The sequence below is a fragment of the Aquarana catesbeiana genome, linkage group LG11 (assembly GCF_042186555.1).
Source record: "Aquarana catesbeiana isolate 2022-GZ linkage group LG11, ASM4218655v1, whole genome shotgun sequence".
Lineage (NCBI taxonomy): Eukaryota > Metazoa > Chordata > Amphibia > Anura > Ranidae > Aquarana > Aquarana catesbeiana.
In genome coordinates, this window is record NC_133334.1 from 226,846,396 (window position 1) to 226,858,613 (window position 12,218).

Consider the following 12,218-nt stretch of genomic DNA (forward strand, 5'->3'; position numbering starts at 1 on the left):
GTATGTCTATTGGGCTCAGGTATAATCCAGTGGGTTTAACCAAAAGGTTGACACAACTAAAATGGCTTACTGTTGTCAAGTTCACTGCAAAGGATCCAAGCCTGATTAAATCAGAACATTGCAAACCATTGATGAAAACCATCGATCCAAGTGATTTAATGTGTGGTGTGTTTTTTTTTTTTTTTTTGTTTTTTTTTTTTTCATTTTTACACTTTTTTTTTTTTTTTTTAAATCTGTTTTTTCGCACCATCCATTTACAACTGTTATATAATAAACTGTCTAAGAATACCACAAAACAGCTTGTTTTGCAGCTGTTTTATCTAAAAGATACCTCTGACTTAACAGTCTGGTAAGGGATGAATCAGCTGTGTTATTTGGATGATCTTCTTACTAAAAGTGGCATTTTCTTCGAGGAACAGAACTAAAAACTAAATAATAAACTGATGGTAATTTGCACTATCCATCTGGGGTGCACCCAGCAAATACACTATCCAAAGTGGTTTTTACAATCAAAAAATCAAAAGGAAATCTAGCACTTCTTAAATTTCCTGAGTAGTAACTGTTCAATAAACCTCTTCACAATCCAATCTAGCCTCTGTAATGTCTTTACTCCTCATAGAAAGATTATCTGATTGCACCACTCTCCCTCTCTCCACTACATTAACAGGTCACACTGCTCTTTCAACAATACAGCTCCAAAATGTAATCCAAAAACAAGTGTCCTTTTCAATAGTACCAATTCATACAGTGGATATACAAAGTCTACATACTCCTGTAAAATGTCAGGTTTCTGTGATGTAAAAAAATGAGACAAAAGTTAAATCATTTCAGAACTTTTTCCACCTTTTTTAATGTGACCTATAAACTGTACAACTCTAGTTGAACAACAAACTGAAATATTTTAGTTGGAGGAAAGTAAAAAAAAAAAAAAACTAAAAATAATATGATCACATAAGTGTGCACACCCTTAAACTAATACTTTGTTGAAGTACCTTTTGATTTTATTACAGCACTCAGTCTTCAGTCTCAGTCTCAGTCTTTATTACAGCACTACGGACATCTCCTGTGCACAGCCCTCTTCAGCTTACCCCACAGGTTTTCAATCGGATTTAGGTCTGAGCTCTGGCTGGGCCATTCCAAAACTTGAATCTTCTTCTGGAAAAGCCATTCCTTTGTTGATTTGGATGTATGCTTTGGACTGTTGTCATGCTAAAAGGTGAAGTTCCTCTTCATGTTCAGCTTTCTAGCAGAAACCTGAAGGTTTTGTGCCAATATTGACTGGTATTTGGAACTGTTCATAATTCCCTCTACCTTGACTAAGGCCTCTGTTCTAGCTGAAGAAAAACAGCCCCAAAGCATGATGCTGCCACCACCATGCTTCACTGTGGGTATGGTGTTCTCTTGGTGATGTGCAGTGTTGTTTTTGCGCCAAACATATCTTTTGGAATTACGCCCAAAAAGTTCAACCTTGGTTTCATGAGACCATAACACATTTTCCCACATGCTTTAGGAAGACTTCAGATGTGTTTTTGCAAAATTTAGCTGGGCTTGGATGTTTTTCTTCAGAGAAGGCTTCCGTCTTGCCACTCTACCCCATAGCCCAGACATATGAAGAATACGGGAGATTGTTGTCACATGTACCACAAAGCCAGTACTTGGCAGATATTCCTGCAGCTCCTTTAATGTTGCTGTAGGCCTCTTGGCAGCCTACCTGACCAGTTTTCTTCTTGTCTTTTCCTCAATTTTGGGGGGATGTCCAGTGGTTGGTATTGTCACTGTGCCATATTTTCTCCACTTGATGATGAAGGTCTTCACTGTTCCATTGTATATCTAATGCCTTGGAAATTCTTTTGTACCCTTCTCCTGACTGATACCTTTTTAACAATGAGATCCCTCAGATGCTTTGGAAGCTCTCTGTGGACCATGGATTAGCTGTTCGATGCGACTAGAAAATGTCAGGAAAAACCTACTAGAACAGCTGAACTTTTAGGCTGGGTTCACACCTCTGACGGATGCGGCTAGCAGCAGGTGCATCCCTGTTCTCCGTTTTCAGGGATAAATCCGGGCCGAATTTTTGCCTGAATTCGCCCCTGAAATAGAGCCAAAGACGCACAGTGTTCCTGTGCAAGCCGCTCTGCAGCCGCAACGGAGATATGTGAACCAGCCCCATAGAGAGCTGGTCACAATCTCCTGTCATGCCAATTGGATGCGGGGAAACCTGCATCCAATTCGCTTAGGTGTGAACCCAGCCTTACTTGGGGTTAATCAGAGGTACTTTAAATGATGGCAGGTGTGTACTGACTCCTATTCAACATGAGTCTGAATGTGATTGCTTAACACCGCTATATCCCCAGTTATAAGAGGGGGTGCACACTTGTACAACCCCCTAAAAAGATTTCAGTTTGTTGTTCAACTGAGTTGTACAGTTTATAGTTCACGTTAAAGGTGGAAAAAGTTCTGCAATGATTTATCTTCTTCTCGTTTGTTTACATCACAGAAACTTGACATTTTAACAGGGGTAGACTTATATGTGTGTGTGTATATGTTTTGTGTGTGTATGTGTGTATATATATATATATATATATATATATATATATATATAATCTCTCCCAATACTAAAGCCAGCCATATGTGGATCAAAATTTGTCCAGTTTAGCAGGGACTGGACAAGTTTTGATCCATGTATGTACATCCATCCTGTTGGATAAATTCTGCTCAATCAGTGCAGAACACAATAGGTCAGCGGGAGTGATTTTGAATGTAACCTTGAATGTGTGGATGGCGGAATCGGGTCAGTTTTTCATTGAACCTGCTGGTTGAATGAAAAAACGGACCCATCTAATGCCTGTGTAAGGATTTAGCTGATTGCAGTGCACACTGAGGAAAATCACACTGCAATGGCTCACATACACCAATGCTCTCAATCTTTGCTGACATAATAATTACAAATTAAAACAAAAGACCTAGTAGATGTTACTATAAAAGTATCAGTTTAGAGATTGTGACATGTAGCATATCTCACATCCTAGATCAGCCTTTCTCAAATTTATCAACACAGAGGAACCCTTGAAATAAGTTTCCAATCTCAGGGAAACCCTAAAAAAAAAATACTATACCTACAACTCATGATACAATAGTTTGATTATGGGGAATAATGCTCCTTAAATTCTGATCATTAAGTTTCTGCTTGCAGATAGCTAATAAGATCAATGGTGTCAGTGGGAACTTATCTGAGAGGCAGAAAAGGCTCATTGCTCAGGGAACCACTAGCAACCTCTGGAGGACTACGGTGCCACGTAACCCTGGTCTGGATGCAGGGACCAACAATATGGCTCTTTTTTTGTAGCAAAAGCTGGACATCTTTATCTCGGATCATAGCTAAGTCTATGCTGTGTCTTGCTGAACAGTAAGTAAAGTGGCCTCACTCTCACCTCCTTGTTTCCCAGATAGAAACTGCCTAATGCAAGGATTGCTGTGGAAACTGTGAGAAATCCCATACACCAGTCCTCCCAGCCCTATGCTATCATAACCAGGGTTTTTTTCTCAAACAATAGGTGCTGGAACTTAACCACGGCCCCACAAAACCCCTCCCCCTACACAAACCCTCCAAATCACATCAAATAGTGGGTGTGTTCAGTCAAATTTCATGAAAACAGTAGGAAGGTCTTAAAGGGGCATTAAATACAAGGATTGCATTACATACAGAATGCAGAGCTGTCACTTGTAAACACAGAAACCAGACTTCTGTGTTTACAAGTGATAGTGGTGAGCAGGCACCAAAGGGTCTAAACCAGAGGTGGTGGATCTGAGTTCCACCAAGTTCCCCCTGAAAAAAAGCCCTGATCATAACTGTTAAACTATGGCAAAAACCAGATAAATCCTATGAAGATATATCTCTGTTTAGAAAATTATAATAAATACGTAGCAATGTCTCAGTCTGGATGCATGAAATCCCAGGAATATAACTCTTTATAGTAGAAATAGGGAAATCCTGTGATATGTCTCTGTCCACCATTGACAGGGCCAGTTAAGGATTTTTGCCTACTCGGGCGAAGGTGAATTTCGAGTGCTGTAATACCCAGACCCAGCCATCTGGCAGGATGGACAGGACAGATCTCTGTACCCACCTGGCTGGTGATCAGGGACGGTAGATCAGTGATTTGTAAAATCATGGAGGATTTTCCCCTCCTCCTTCTCCCACTTCTCTCTGCAGCTGGGCTCCTCATTTTGCACCCCTGTGCCCCTTCCATTTCCCCAGGTACAGTCACAGCATCTCTTCTCCCCACCCTGGATGTCCCCCTGTCTGTCAGTAGCCCTCTTGTGTGTGCAGATCCCTGGCGGCCTCCTGTGTTATGTTGAGTAAGATCAGGTGAGCATACCGCCCCACTTCCGGCCATTGAGGAAGTGGAGTTTGTGGGACATTTTCTGCTGACTTGGCTGCAGAACAGAGCGCTACATGCTGCTTCTCCTCCACTACAGGAGCCGGTGGCGGGAGATGAGGAGATTGGTGGAGATGACTTAGGGAAAGGAGGTGGAGGAAGAGGGAGGGGGATTTGTTGTTATAGGACAGGGGGAGGCTCACTCCTACAGCTCCCTGCTTCACAGTTGAACAAGATCCCACACATGCCTAGCACCACCGACAGCCCTTTTCTTTCTGCCCAGATGTGGGATTGTTCACCACCAGCACCACTGCTCTACCTTTCCTGGGGACTGGGGTTATTGATTTTTACTGCTCCCCCCCCCCCCATCTTGACACCCTAAGGTGGCTGCCTAAGCCACCTATATGCTGGTGCCAACCCTGAGGATTGGCAAAGAAGACTCACTTCCTCCTTGTTTGACCAGGTAACCTCCACTGGACAAAATACTACTTTCTTGAATAGTATCATCTATAATATTCTGATTGACTTCAAGGATCATAGCGTCTCATTACATCTTAGACTAAAGCACAGCAGGGATCCTTCAGGATTGAAATTTTGGGGAATAGATAAAATTCACCCCTTATGGAGGGGCAGTATTTTGGTCTGTGGGTTGTCAAAATGTGAAACTCAGTGGATATATTTGACTAACACTTTAAGCCCCAACGGAATGAATATAGATTTGGTCCTGAATTGCTTTATTAGTGACTATTAATTTTATGTATTTTATGCATTGCAGTTATATCCTGATACTGCTTTCTAATTTAGGTTCTGGTTGAGTCCCAAGCCTTCATGCAGCCTGGGATAGGCACTGTGGCTTTATGTGGATTTGAGGATTAGTTTTACCTTTTAACCTCATAGGATTCCATATAGAAGTGAATATGTATTGTATTGTGTATAACATACTTTTACATTCAGTTAGGTTATATGGTTTCCTACCTAGTGCTAACCTTACAGGTTATAGGATTGTAGGTTCACAAGGGCATGATATTGCTGATATTAAGGTTTATTTAATTTTTAGATTTCTATGAATTTTACAATTTTTACTTTAATGGGTGTTTCGGTATATTTGTAAAAAATATGGGTTAAATTTTAATCCCAGCTTCTATTGTTAATGTTTATTTTAAAAGTACATGTGCCATAAGAGCTCTGTTTGTTAAATAGGACATAACAATTACACTTTGCTTTGTCTTGCTTGGGTGTAGCGAAGCTTTAGCTATATTGGAAACTATGTTTATGTTATATGCCATTATTATAGCGCGCTGATTAAGACCATGTGATTGTATGTATCTCTTTATGACATGGCAGTGTGCCACTTATGAGCTGTAGAGATGTGCATATTGCACGGTGCATCGTGTTCCGGAATGTAACAATGTAACCTAGTACTTTAGCCGATCTGTCATTTCAGCTCCGCTGCCTTGCCTGGTGCTTTGGTTGCGGCTAGTGATGACACTCTGGTTTTGTTACATGCAGGGTTAACATTGTGCCCTTTGTGTGTATGAAAGGGAAGAGCTGCGCCATGTGGCCACGCCCTTCGAAGAAGACGTGATGACGAAACGCGTTGTGGCATGACTACATGGCTCCCTCGTCTGTCAGTCTCAGAGCTGGTCATCCCGGGTTCCATCGCAGCCAATTCTATCTCTGAGGCGGTGAGAGTGACTCGTTCTGTGCCGCACAAACGTTTATTTTACATGCTGCTTTATCCTGAATCTTGTGTAAGCAGATATTATGTGTGTGGGTATTTTAACTAATAAACAGTATTACGCTATGCCAGTTCCCCTTTTCTCTTGCATTTATGAATTATCCCATGAAAGAGTGATCTTTTTCGGAGATAGGAGCCAGTTTCAAGTCTCAGATGATTACAGGCTTCATTGTTTGTTACATTTGCATCACGCTGGGAGGATTGGAGTTTATCTTACAGTGTGTGGAGACACAAGGCTCATATATCACTCATCTCTGGTGAGTTAATTACCAACGGGGATTATTCGTGCACGAGGTGTTGGTGATGGTATCCAGCTGAGGAATCTATTTCTGGTTGCTAAGTTACGGAGCACAGTTCACACTACATAGATTTTAAGTGGACTTTTTTTCTATATTGCATGTTGATTGACTCTCCAATGGTTTTTAATTACCATTATCTGCACTGAATATTGCATTTTCATTATTCTATTTGCGATGTTAGTGCTGAGATGATTGCTCTGATTTTTATCTTTGGCACATTTTATTAATTGTGTATGTTTATAATAAGCTTCTGTTGTGCACTAAACTGATTTTGTCCATTTGAGCGCTTGGATCAGTGACACTGGGTGCTACTGATAGATAGATAGATAGATAGATAGATAGATAGATAGATAGATAGATAGATAGATAGATAGATAGATAGATAGATAGATAGATAGATAGATCTCTATATATAGATATATCTCTATCTATCTTGAATAGTATTACTATTCACGTGTAGTTTTTAAGAGAATATGCAGTGTCGCCAAGGTATTCCCATCAGGGGCTGGCTCAGTGGTAACTCTAGGCAACTTGACTGATCATGCTTGTGTTCTCCTACTTCCCAACGCATTGTATGACCCGCTGCATCGGAACTAAGAATTACTTTAGCTTTGGAGGCTCCTATGAATAGCAGCTAGGCCCCACAAATACTTTCCCAGAGTTCAGCCTCCATCACCATTTCTGTGCCTTGCACAAGCACTGAATGATAAGATAATTATTGAACTGTTATGGGAATGTACCCAATCTCTCTCTCCCTATTCTTTGCATACATTTTAGGGTTTGAAATCCGTAAGGTCCAGAAGTAAAATAAAATCCAATATTTTACAGAATACTCATATATTTATATTTAGTATAAACTAAACTATATTTCTGCCAATGCTTGCAGTCTTCCAAAGCTTAGACTGGTGTGACATTGTAATTTGGTTGCATTCTGTTAGAAATGTAAGAAACTGATTAGTCATACTTGTATAATAATAAATTAGGTGTACGTCTTGATGCTGAATAAAGTCATTGCCCAGGTTAAATGACCTGTTTCCTTCTTGTGGTTTCAGTATTCTGGGCACCCTGGCGGCCTGTTACCTGACGGTGATAATCATTGTGAAGTACTACCTCATGGAGCACACTGTATTCCAGAAGCATGAACATACCTCAAAGTAAGTATGGCAGAAGCACGCCTTCCGTTTCTATCATCTCCTGGAGCCAAAACTCCATAAAATATAGAGTTTGTCCTGTATGTTTCTTCTTCCCTTAAAGTGGTTGTAAACCCTCTAATACAACTTTAGCTCATTGAAATCTAGATAGCACAGGCAGCTGAAAAATGGCATAAAGAGTGGTGAACATTCCAAAAATGTTCATAGTATAGGGTAAGATAGCATAGGACAGGACAACCAACCCGTTCCCGCACATTCAAGCATTCCCCCTTTATCAGGGCTACAGCAAATTCACAAAATTATCATATACAGTAATTAGTTGACACTAGGCTAATTAAACATTAAAGCAATATTAAACTCAAAACCAAAAATGTAATGAATTGCAGCTTACCAATCCTTAGATATGCTGGCTTTCATTCGCTTTCGTTTTTAACCACTTGCCTACTGAGCACTTTCAACCCCTTCCTGCCCAGGCCAGTTTTCAGCTTTCAGCGCTGTCACACTTTTCTTCTGGTGGTATTTGATGAAAATTTTGAAGAAAAAAAGTTTCTTAGTTTTCTGTCAGTAAATTTTGTAAATAAGTAATTTTTCTCCTTCACTGATGGGAACTGATAGGCTGCACTGATGAGGCTTCACTTATGGGCACTGATGAGGCACTAATATGCTGCACTGATAGGCGGCACTGGTGGGCAATGATAGGCGGCACTGAAAGGCAGCATTGATTGGCATCACTAATGGGCCCTGATCGGTGTCACTGATGGGCACTGCTGGGGCTGTACTGTTAGCAGGGCACTGATGATCAGTGCCCTGATTACCTGTACGGATCTTCCCTGTCAGTGGGAGCCGAGGAGAGCCGATAAACGGCACTTTCTTGTTTACATGTGACCGGCTGTGATTGGACACAGCCGACCAAATGGGTAAAGAGCCGCGTCATCGGCTCTGTACCGAGATCGGGGTCGTGCTGTGTCCTAGGAACAGGACGCGACCGCCGTGCTGGGTGCCCGAGCGGCAGTTCTGGGGCACCGTCATGACATCATCCCAGAACGAGAGTGCGACCCAGCAGCCATCATTTTACTATACGGCAGGTGGCAAGTGGTTTAATGTTTGTTTCCTCTGTTTTTACCTAGTGATCTGGCCAGTAACACACCTCCTGTAATAGAGTTCCTCCACTCTGGATGAAGGAGCACATGGGCACCTCTGGAAAGGAGCACTGTCAGTCTGGGTGGAAGGGAGTGTTAGATGTACTAGAAAATTTAGATATATAAATTAAATTCATATTTAATTTACATTAACAAATTGAAGCTGATCTCCTGCAGTTACAGCAACAATTATGTTCCTTTTTGGGATAAAAAGTTTACATGAATAAGTAAAAGCTGATCATTTTAGGCACCCGTCAGTGGTAAATGGTTTGTCTTAATGCTCTAACTGCTAGATCTGCAGGAGGGCTTGTTCTGTTGAAAAACAGACTTATTGGCTGGATCACCAGCTGAAAATAAAGGAGTGAAACGCCTAAAAAAGGAAAAAAAATACAGCCATCACTTCTAAGAATTGGTAAGCTGCAATATAATGTTAGCAGTAAAGCAAAGTAAGGCTGGGTTTGCACTATTGCGAATTGGATGCGGGCTTCCCAGGATCCAATTCGCATAGCAGGAGATTGTGACCGGCTTTCTATGGAGCTGGTTCACACATCCCCGGAGCAGCTCAGGAGTCCTGTGGGTCTTCTGGTCCATTTTAGGTTCGAATTCAGCCAAAAATTCGGGCTGAAATCGGACCTGAACCGGTGAATAGAGACGCATCGGACCCCCTGATGTGAACCACTCCATGCTCTAGTGTGAACCCAGCTGCCCTCTCAGGACAATGGGTATCCTCAGACTGAAAAACAACAAAAAAGAAAAGGGCGCACTGACCTAGCGCATTACCTCAATAAAATTTTATTCCAAGATAAAAACCGCAGTAAATATACTTCTGTAGCGATACCCCCGCAGGAGCTGCTTAAGTATGTTTGTTGGGTACTCTGTTATTGGGGTTGAGAGGCAGCCTCAGCCCCTTTGGCACACCTAGTTATAGTGTTAGTGCAATGACCAGTGAGAAACTCACACGTTATGATAAAACACAGAAATTGTCTTTAATGCAGTATTTCTGTGGAAAAGTAACAGACAGTAATGCCCCGTACACACGGTCGGACTTTGTTCGGACATTCCGACAACAAAATCCTAGGATTTTTTCCGACGGATGTCTTGCCTACACACGGTCACACAAAGTTGTCGGAAAATCCGATCGTTCTGAACGCGGTGACATATAACACGTACGTCAAGACTCTAAACGGGGCAGTAGCCAATAGCCAATAACTTTGTGCGTTGGAACAGGCCACACACGGTCGGAATTGATCGGATTTTGTTGTCGGAAAATTTCATCTCCTGCTCTCCAACTTTGTGTGTCGGAAAATCCGATGGAAAATTTCCGATGGAGCCCACACACGGTCGGAATTTCCGACAACACGCTCCGATCGGACATTTTCCATCGGAAAATCCGACCGTGTGTATGGGGCATTACAGTATATATATTCAAGTAATCAACTGGGATTAAAAGAAATATAGCTCAATACTATATTCAGGCTGCTTTCAGGGGATTCCAAACCTGAGAATAACCCCAAGAGCAGAGGTACACTTAAATGGCAAATAAATCACAATATGACACTTTATAACAAATTGGTTACCTCTACTCAAATGTGGCTCTGAGTTCAGGCAGGAGGAGAGCAGAAGACTGACCCTCTTTATGTCAGACCTCTCTCTTCTCTCTCCTGACACCACAGGCTCAACTACAAACACTGTTTTCAAATCAACATTCAGTGGATTAGCTTCCCAGATAAACTGTCCTGCACACCTACTGCATATACAGAACCCTGAGTGTGTGTGTGTGGGCCCTTATGGCACTAGTAACTTCAGTCCCTTTGAAGAAAGATAAGGCTGTGTATCTTCAGCTAGCCACTCTCGTTGGTGCACTTAAACACCTGAATAGCAGGGCCAAACAACACAACTGGCCCAGATTATCAAGTAAAGAATGCAGGATATTCCTCAGCAAGGTGAAAGGAAAATAGCGTCTGTGTCTCTGTATCTGAATGGCCTTGTGTCCTGCGGCACTACAGGTGTCAGCAAGGTGACTAAGAGCAATGATGTCTGTATACAGTGTCCATACAACTCTATCTGTGTGCAATGTCTGTTTCCAAAAGCCCTCTCGCCTAATCCTGCAGTCAAGACCCAAACAAACGTCCTGGAACTGGCAGGCTCTTCTAATGACCCAACTGGTCAACTCACACTGGAACACTTCACACCATCGTTACAGGTGCATCTGGATAGGCACCTGGGATCCCCCTCTCACAGGCTGGATGTCCCAACTGGCTGTGGATGCCTAAAATCACGCGGTTGACGGACCTGGTAGGCAGACCCTTTCCCCTAGGTCTAATCTCTTCCTCTCCCTCATGTACTCTGAGAAAATCCCCTCAGATCAGCAAGATTAAGTCTCTAGTTCCTTTGCCCCCAGAGCAGGCTGGAGGTTGTAGTCCTAAAACCGTGTAATCTCAATGTGAAACTTGAGTTCTTGAACTACAATTCCCTGTATGCTTTGCTTCCTGGTGTTAATTACTCTGCTGACAGGCAGGGGCATAGGGAGGGGGTGGCTAGGGGGGGGCTGAAGCCCCGAACGTGACCCCGAAAAGCCCAGAGTCTGTGGAATGCTGCATTCCATTGTTAGCCCCGAGCACCGGCCGCCGGGACCGATCTGATTGCGGGTGCGACCGAAAGTGGCCGAGTGCGGGCGAAAGTAGCCGAGTGAGTTCCCGAGTTCCATAGCAGCCGAGTGCGGCCGAAAGTAGCCGAGTGAGTCCCGAGTTCCATAGCGGCCGAGTGAGTCTCCGAGTGCGGCCGAAAGTAGCCGAGTTCCCGAGTGCCATAGCAGCCGAGTGCGGCCGAAAGTAGCCGAGTGAGTCCCCGAGTGCCAAAGTGGCCGAGTGCAGCCGAAAGCAGCCAAGTCCCCGAGTGCCATAGCGGCCGAGTGCAGCCGAAAGTGGCCGAGTGCCGCAGCTCCCGCATTCTGGAGCGGGACGTGTGACGTGACGTCCATTTAAGCCTCTAGGCTCCAGAAGGCGGGAACGCTACATCCCCGCTCGGGCGGGTGGCTCTCCTCTCCTCCTCGGCTTCTCTCTGAAGGCGACAAGTGACTGACTGCCTGCTGTGACCGCACACCACGGCTGAGCTGAGGTACGTCAGACACACAGTGTGTGTATGTAGGTCAGTGGTCAGTGTATGTAGGTCAGGCAGGTCAGTGATCAGTGTATGTAGGTCAGTGTATGTAGGTCAGGTAGGTCAGTGTATGTAGGTCAGGTAGGTCAGTGTATGTAGGTCAGGCAGGTCAGCGGTCAGTGTATGTAGGTCAGTGGTCAGTGTATGTAGATCAGGTAGGTCAGTGATCAGTGTATGTAGGTCAGGCAGGTCAGTGTATGTAGGTCAGGCAGGTCAGTGTATGTAGGTCAGGCAGGTCAGTGGTCAGTGTATGTAGGTCAGGCAGGTCAGTGGTCAGTGTATGTAGGTCAGGCAGGTCAGTGTATATAGGTCAGTGTATGTAGGTCAGGCAGGTCAGTGTATGTAGGTCAGTG

At 43.4% G+C, this 12,218-nt stretch overlaps 1 protein-coding gene across 1 annotated transcript in view; it reads left to right on the forward strand.

Annotated features, from left to right (window-relative positions):
- Positions 1–12,218, forward strand: part of SLC38A8 (solute carrier family 38 member 8) — a 115,610-nt gene that overhangs the window by 78,766 nt on the left and 24,626 nt on the right. The window contains exon 4 of the mRNA XM_073605448.1: positions 7,469–7,570. Within this exon, the coding sequence (XP_073461549.1) occupies positions 7,469–7,570 (102 nt within the window). The remainder of the gene's footprint in view (positions 1–7,468; positions 7,571–12,218) is intronic.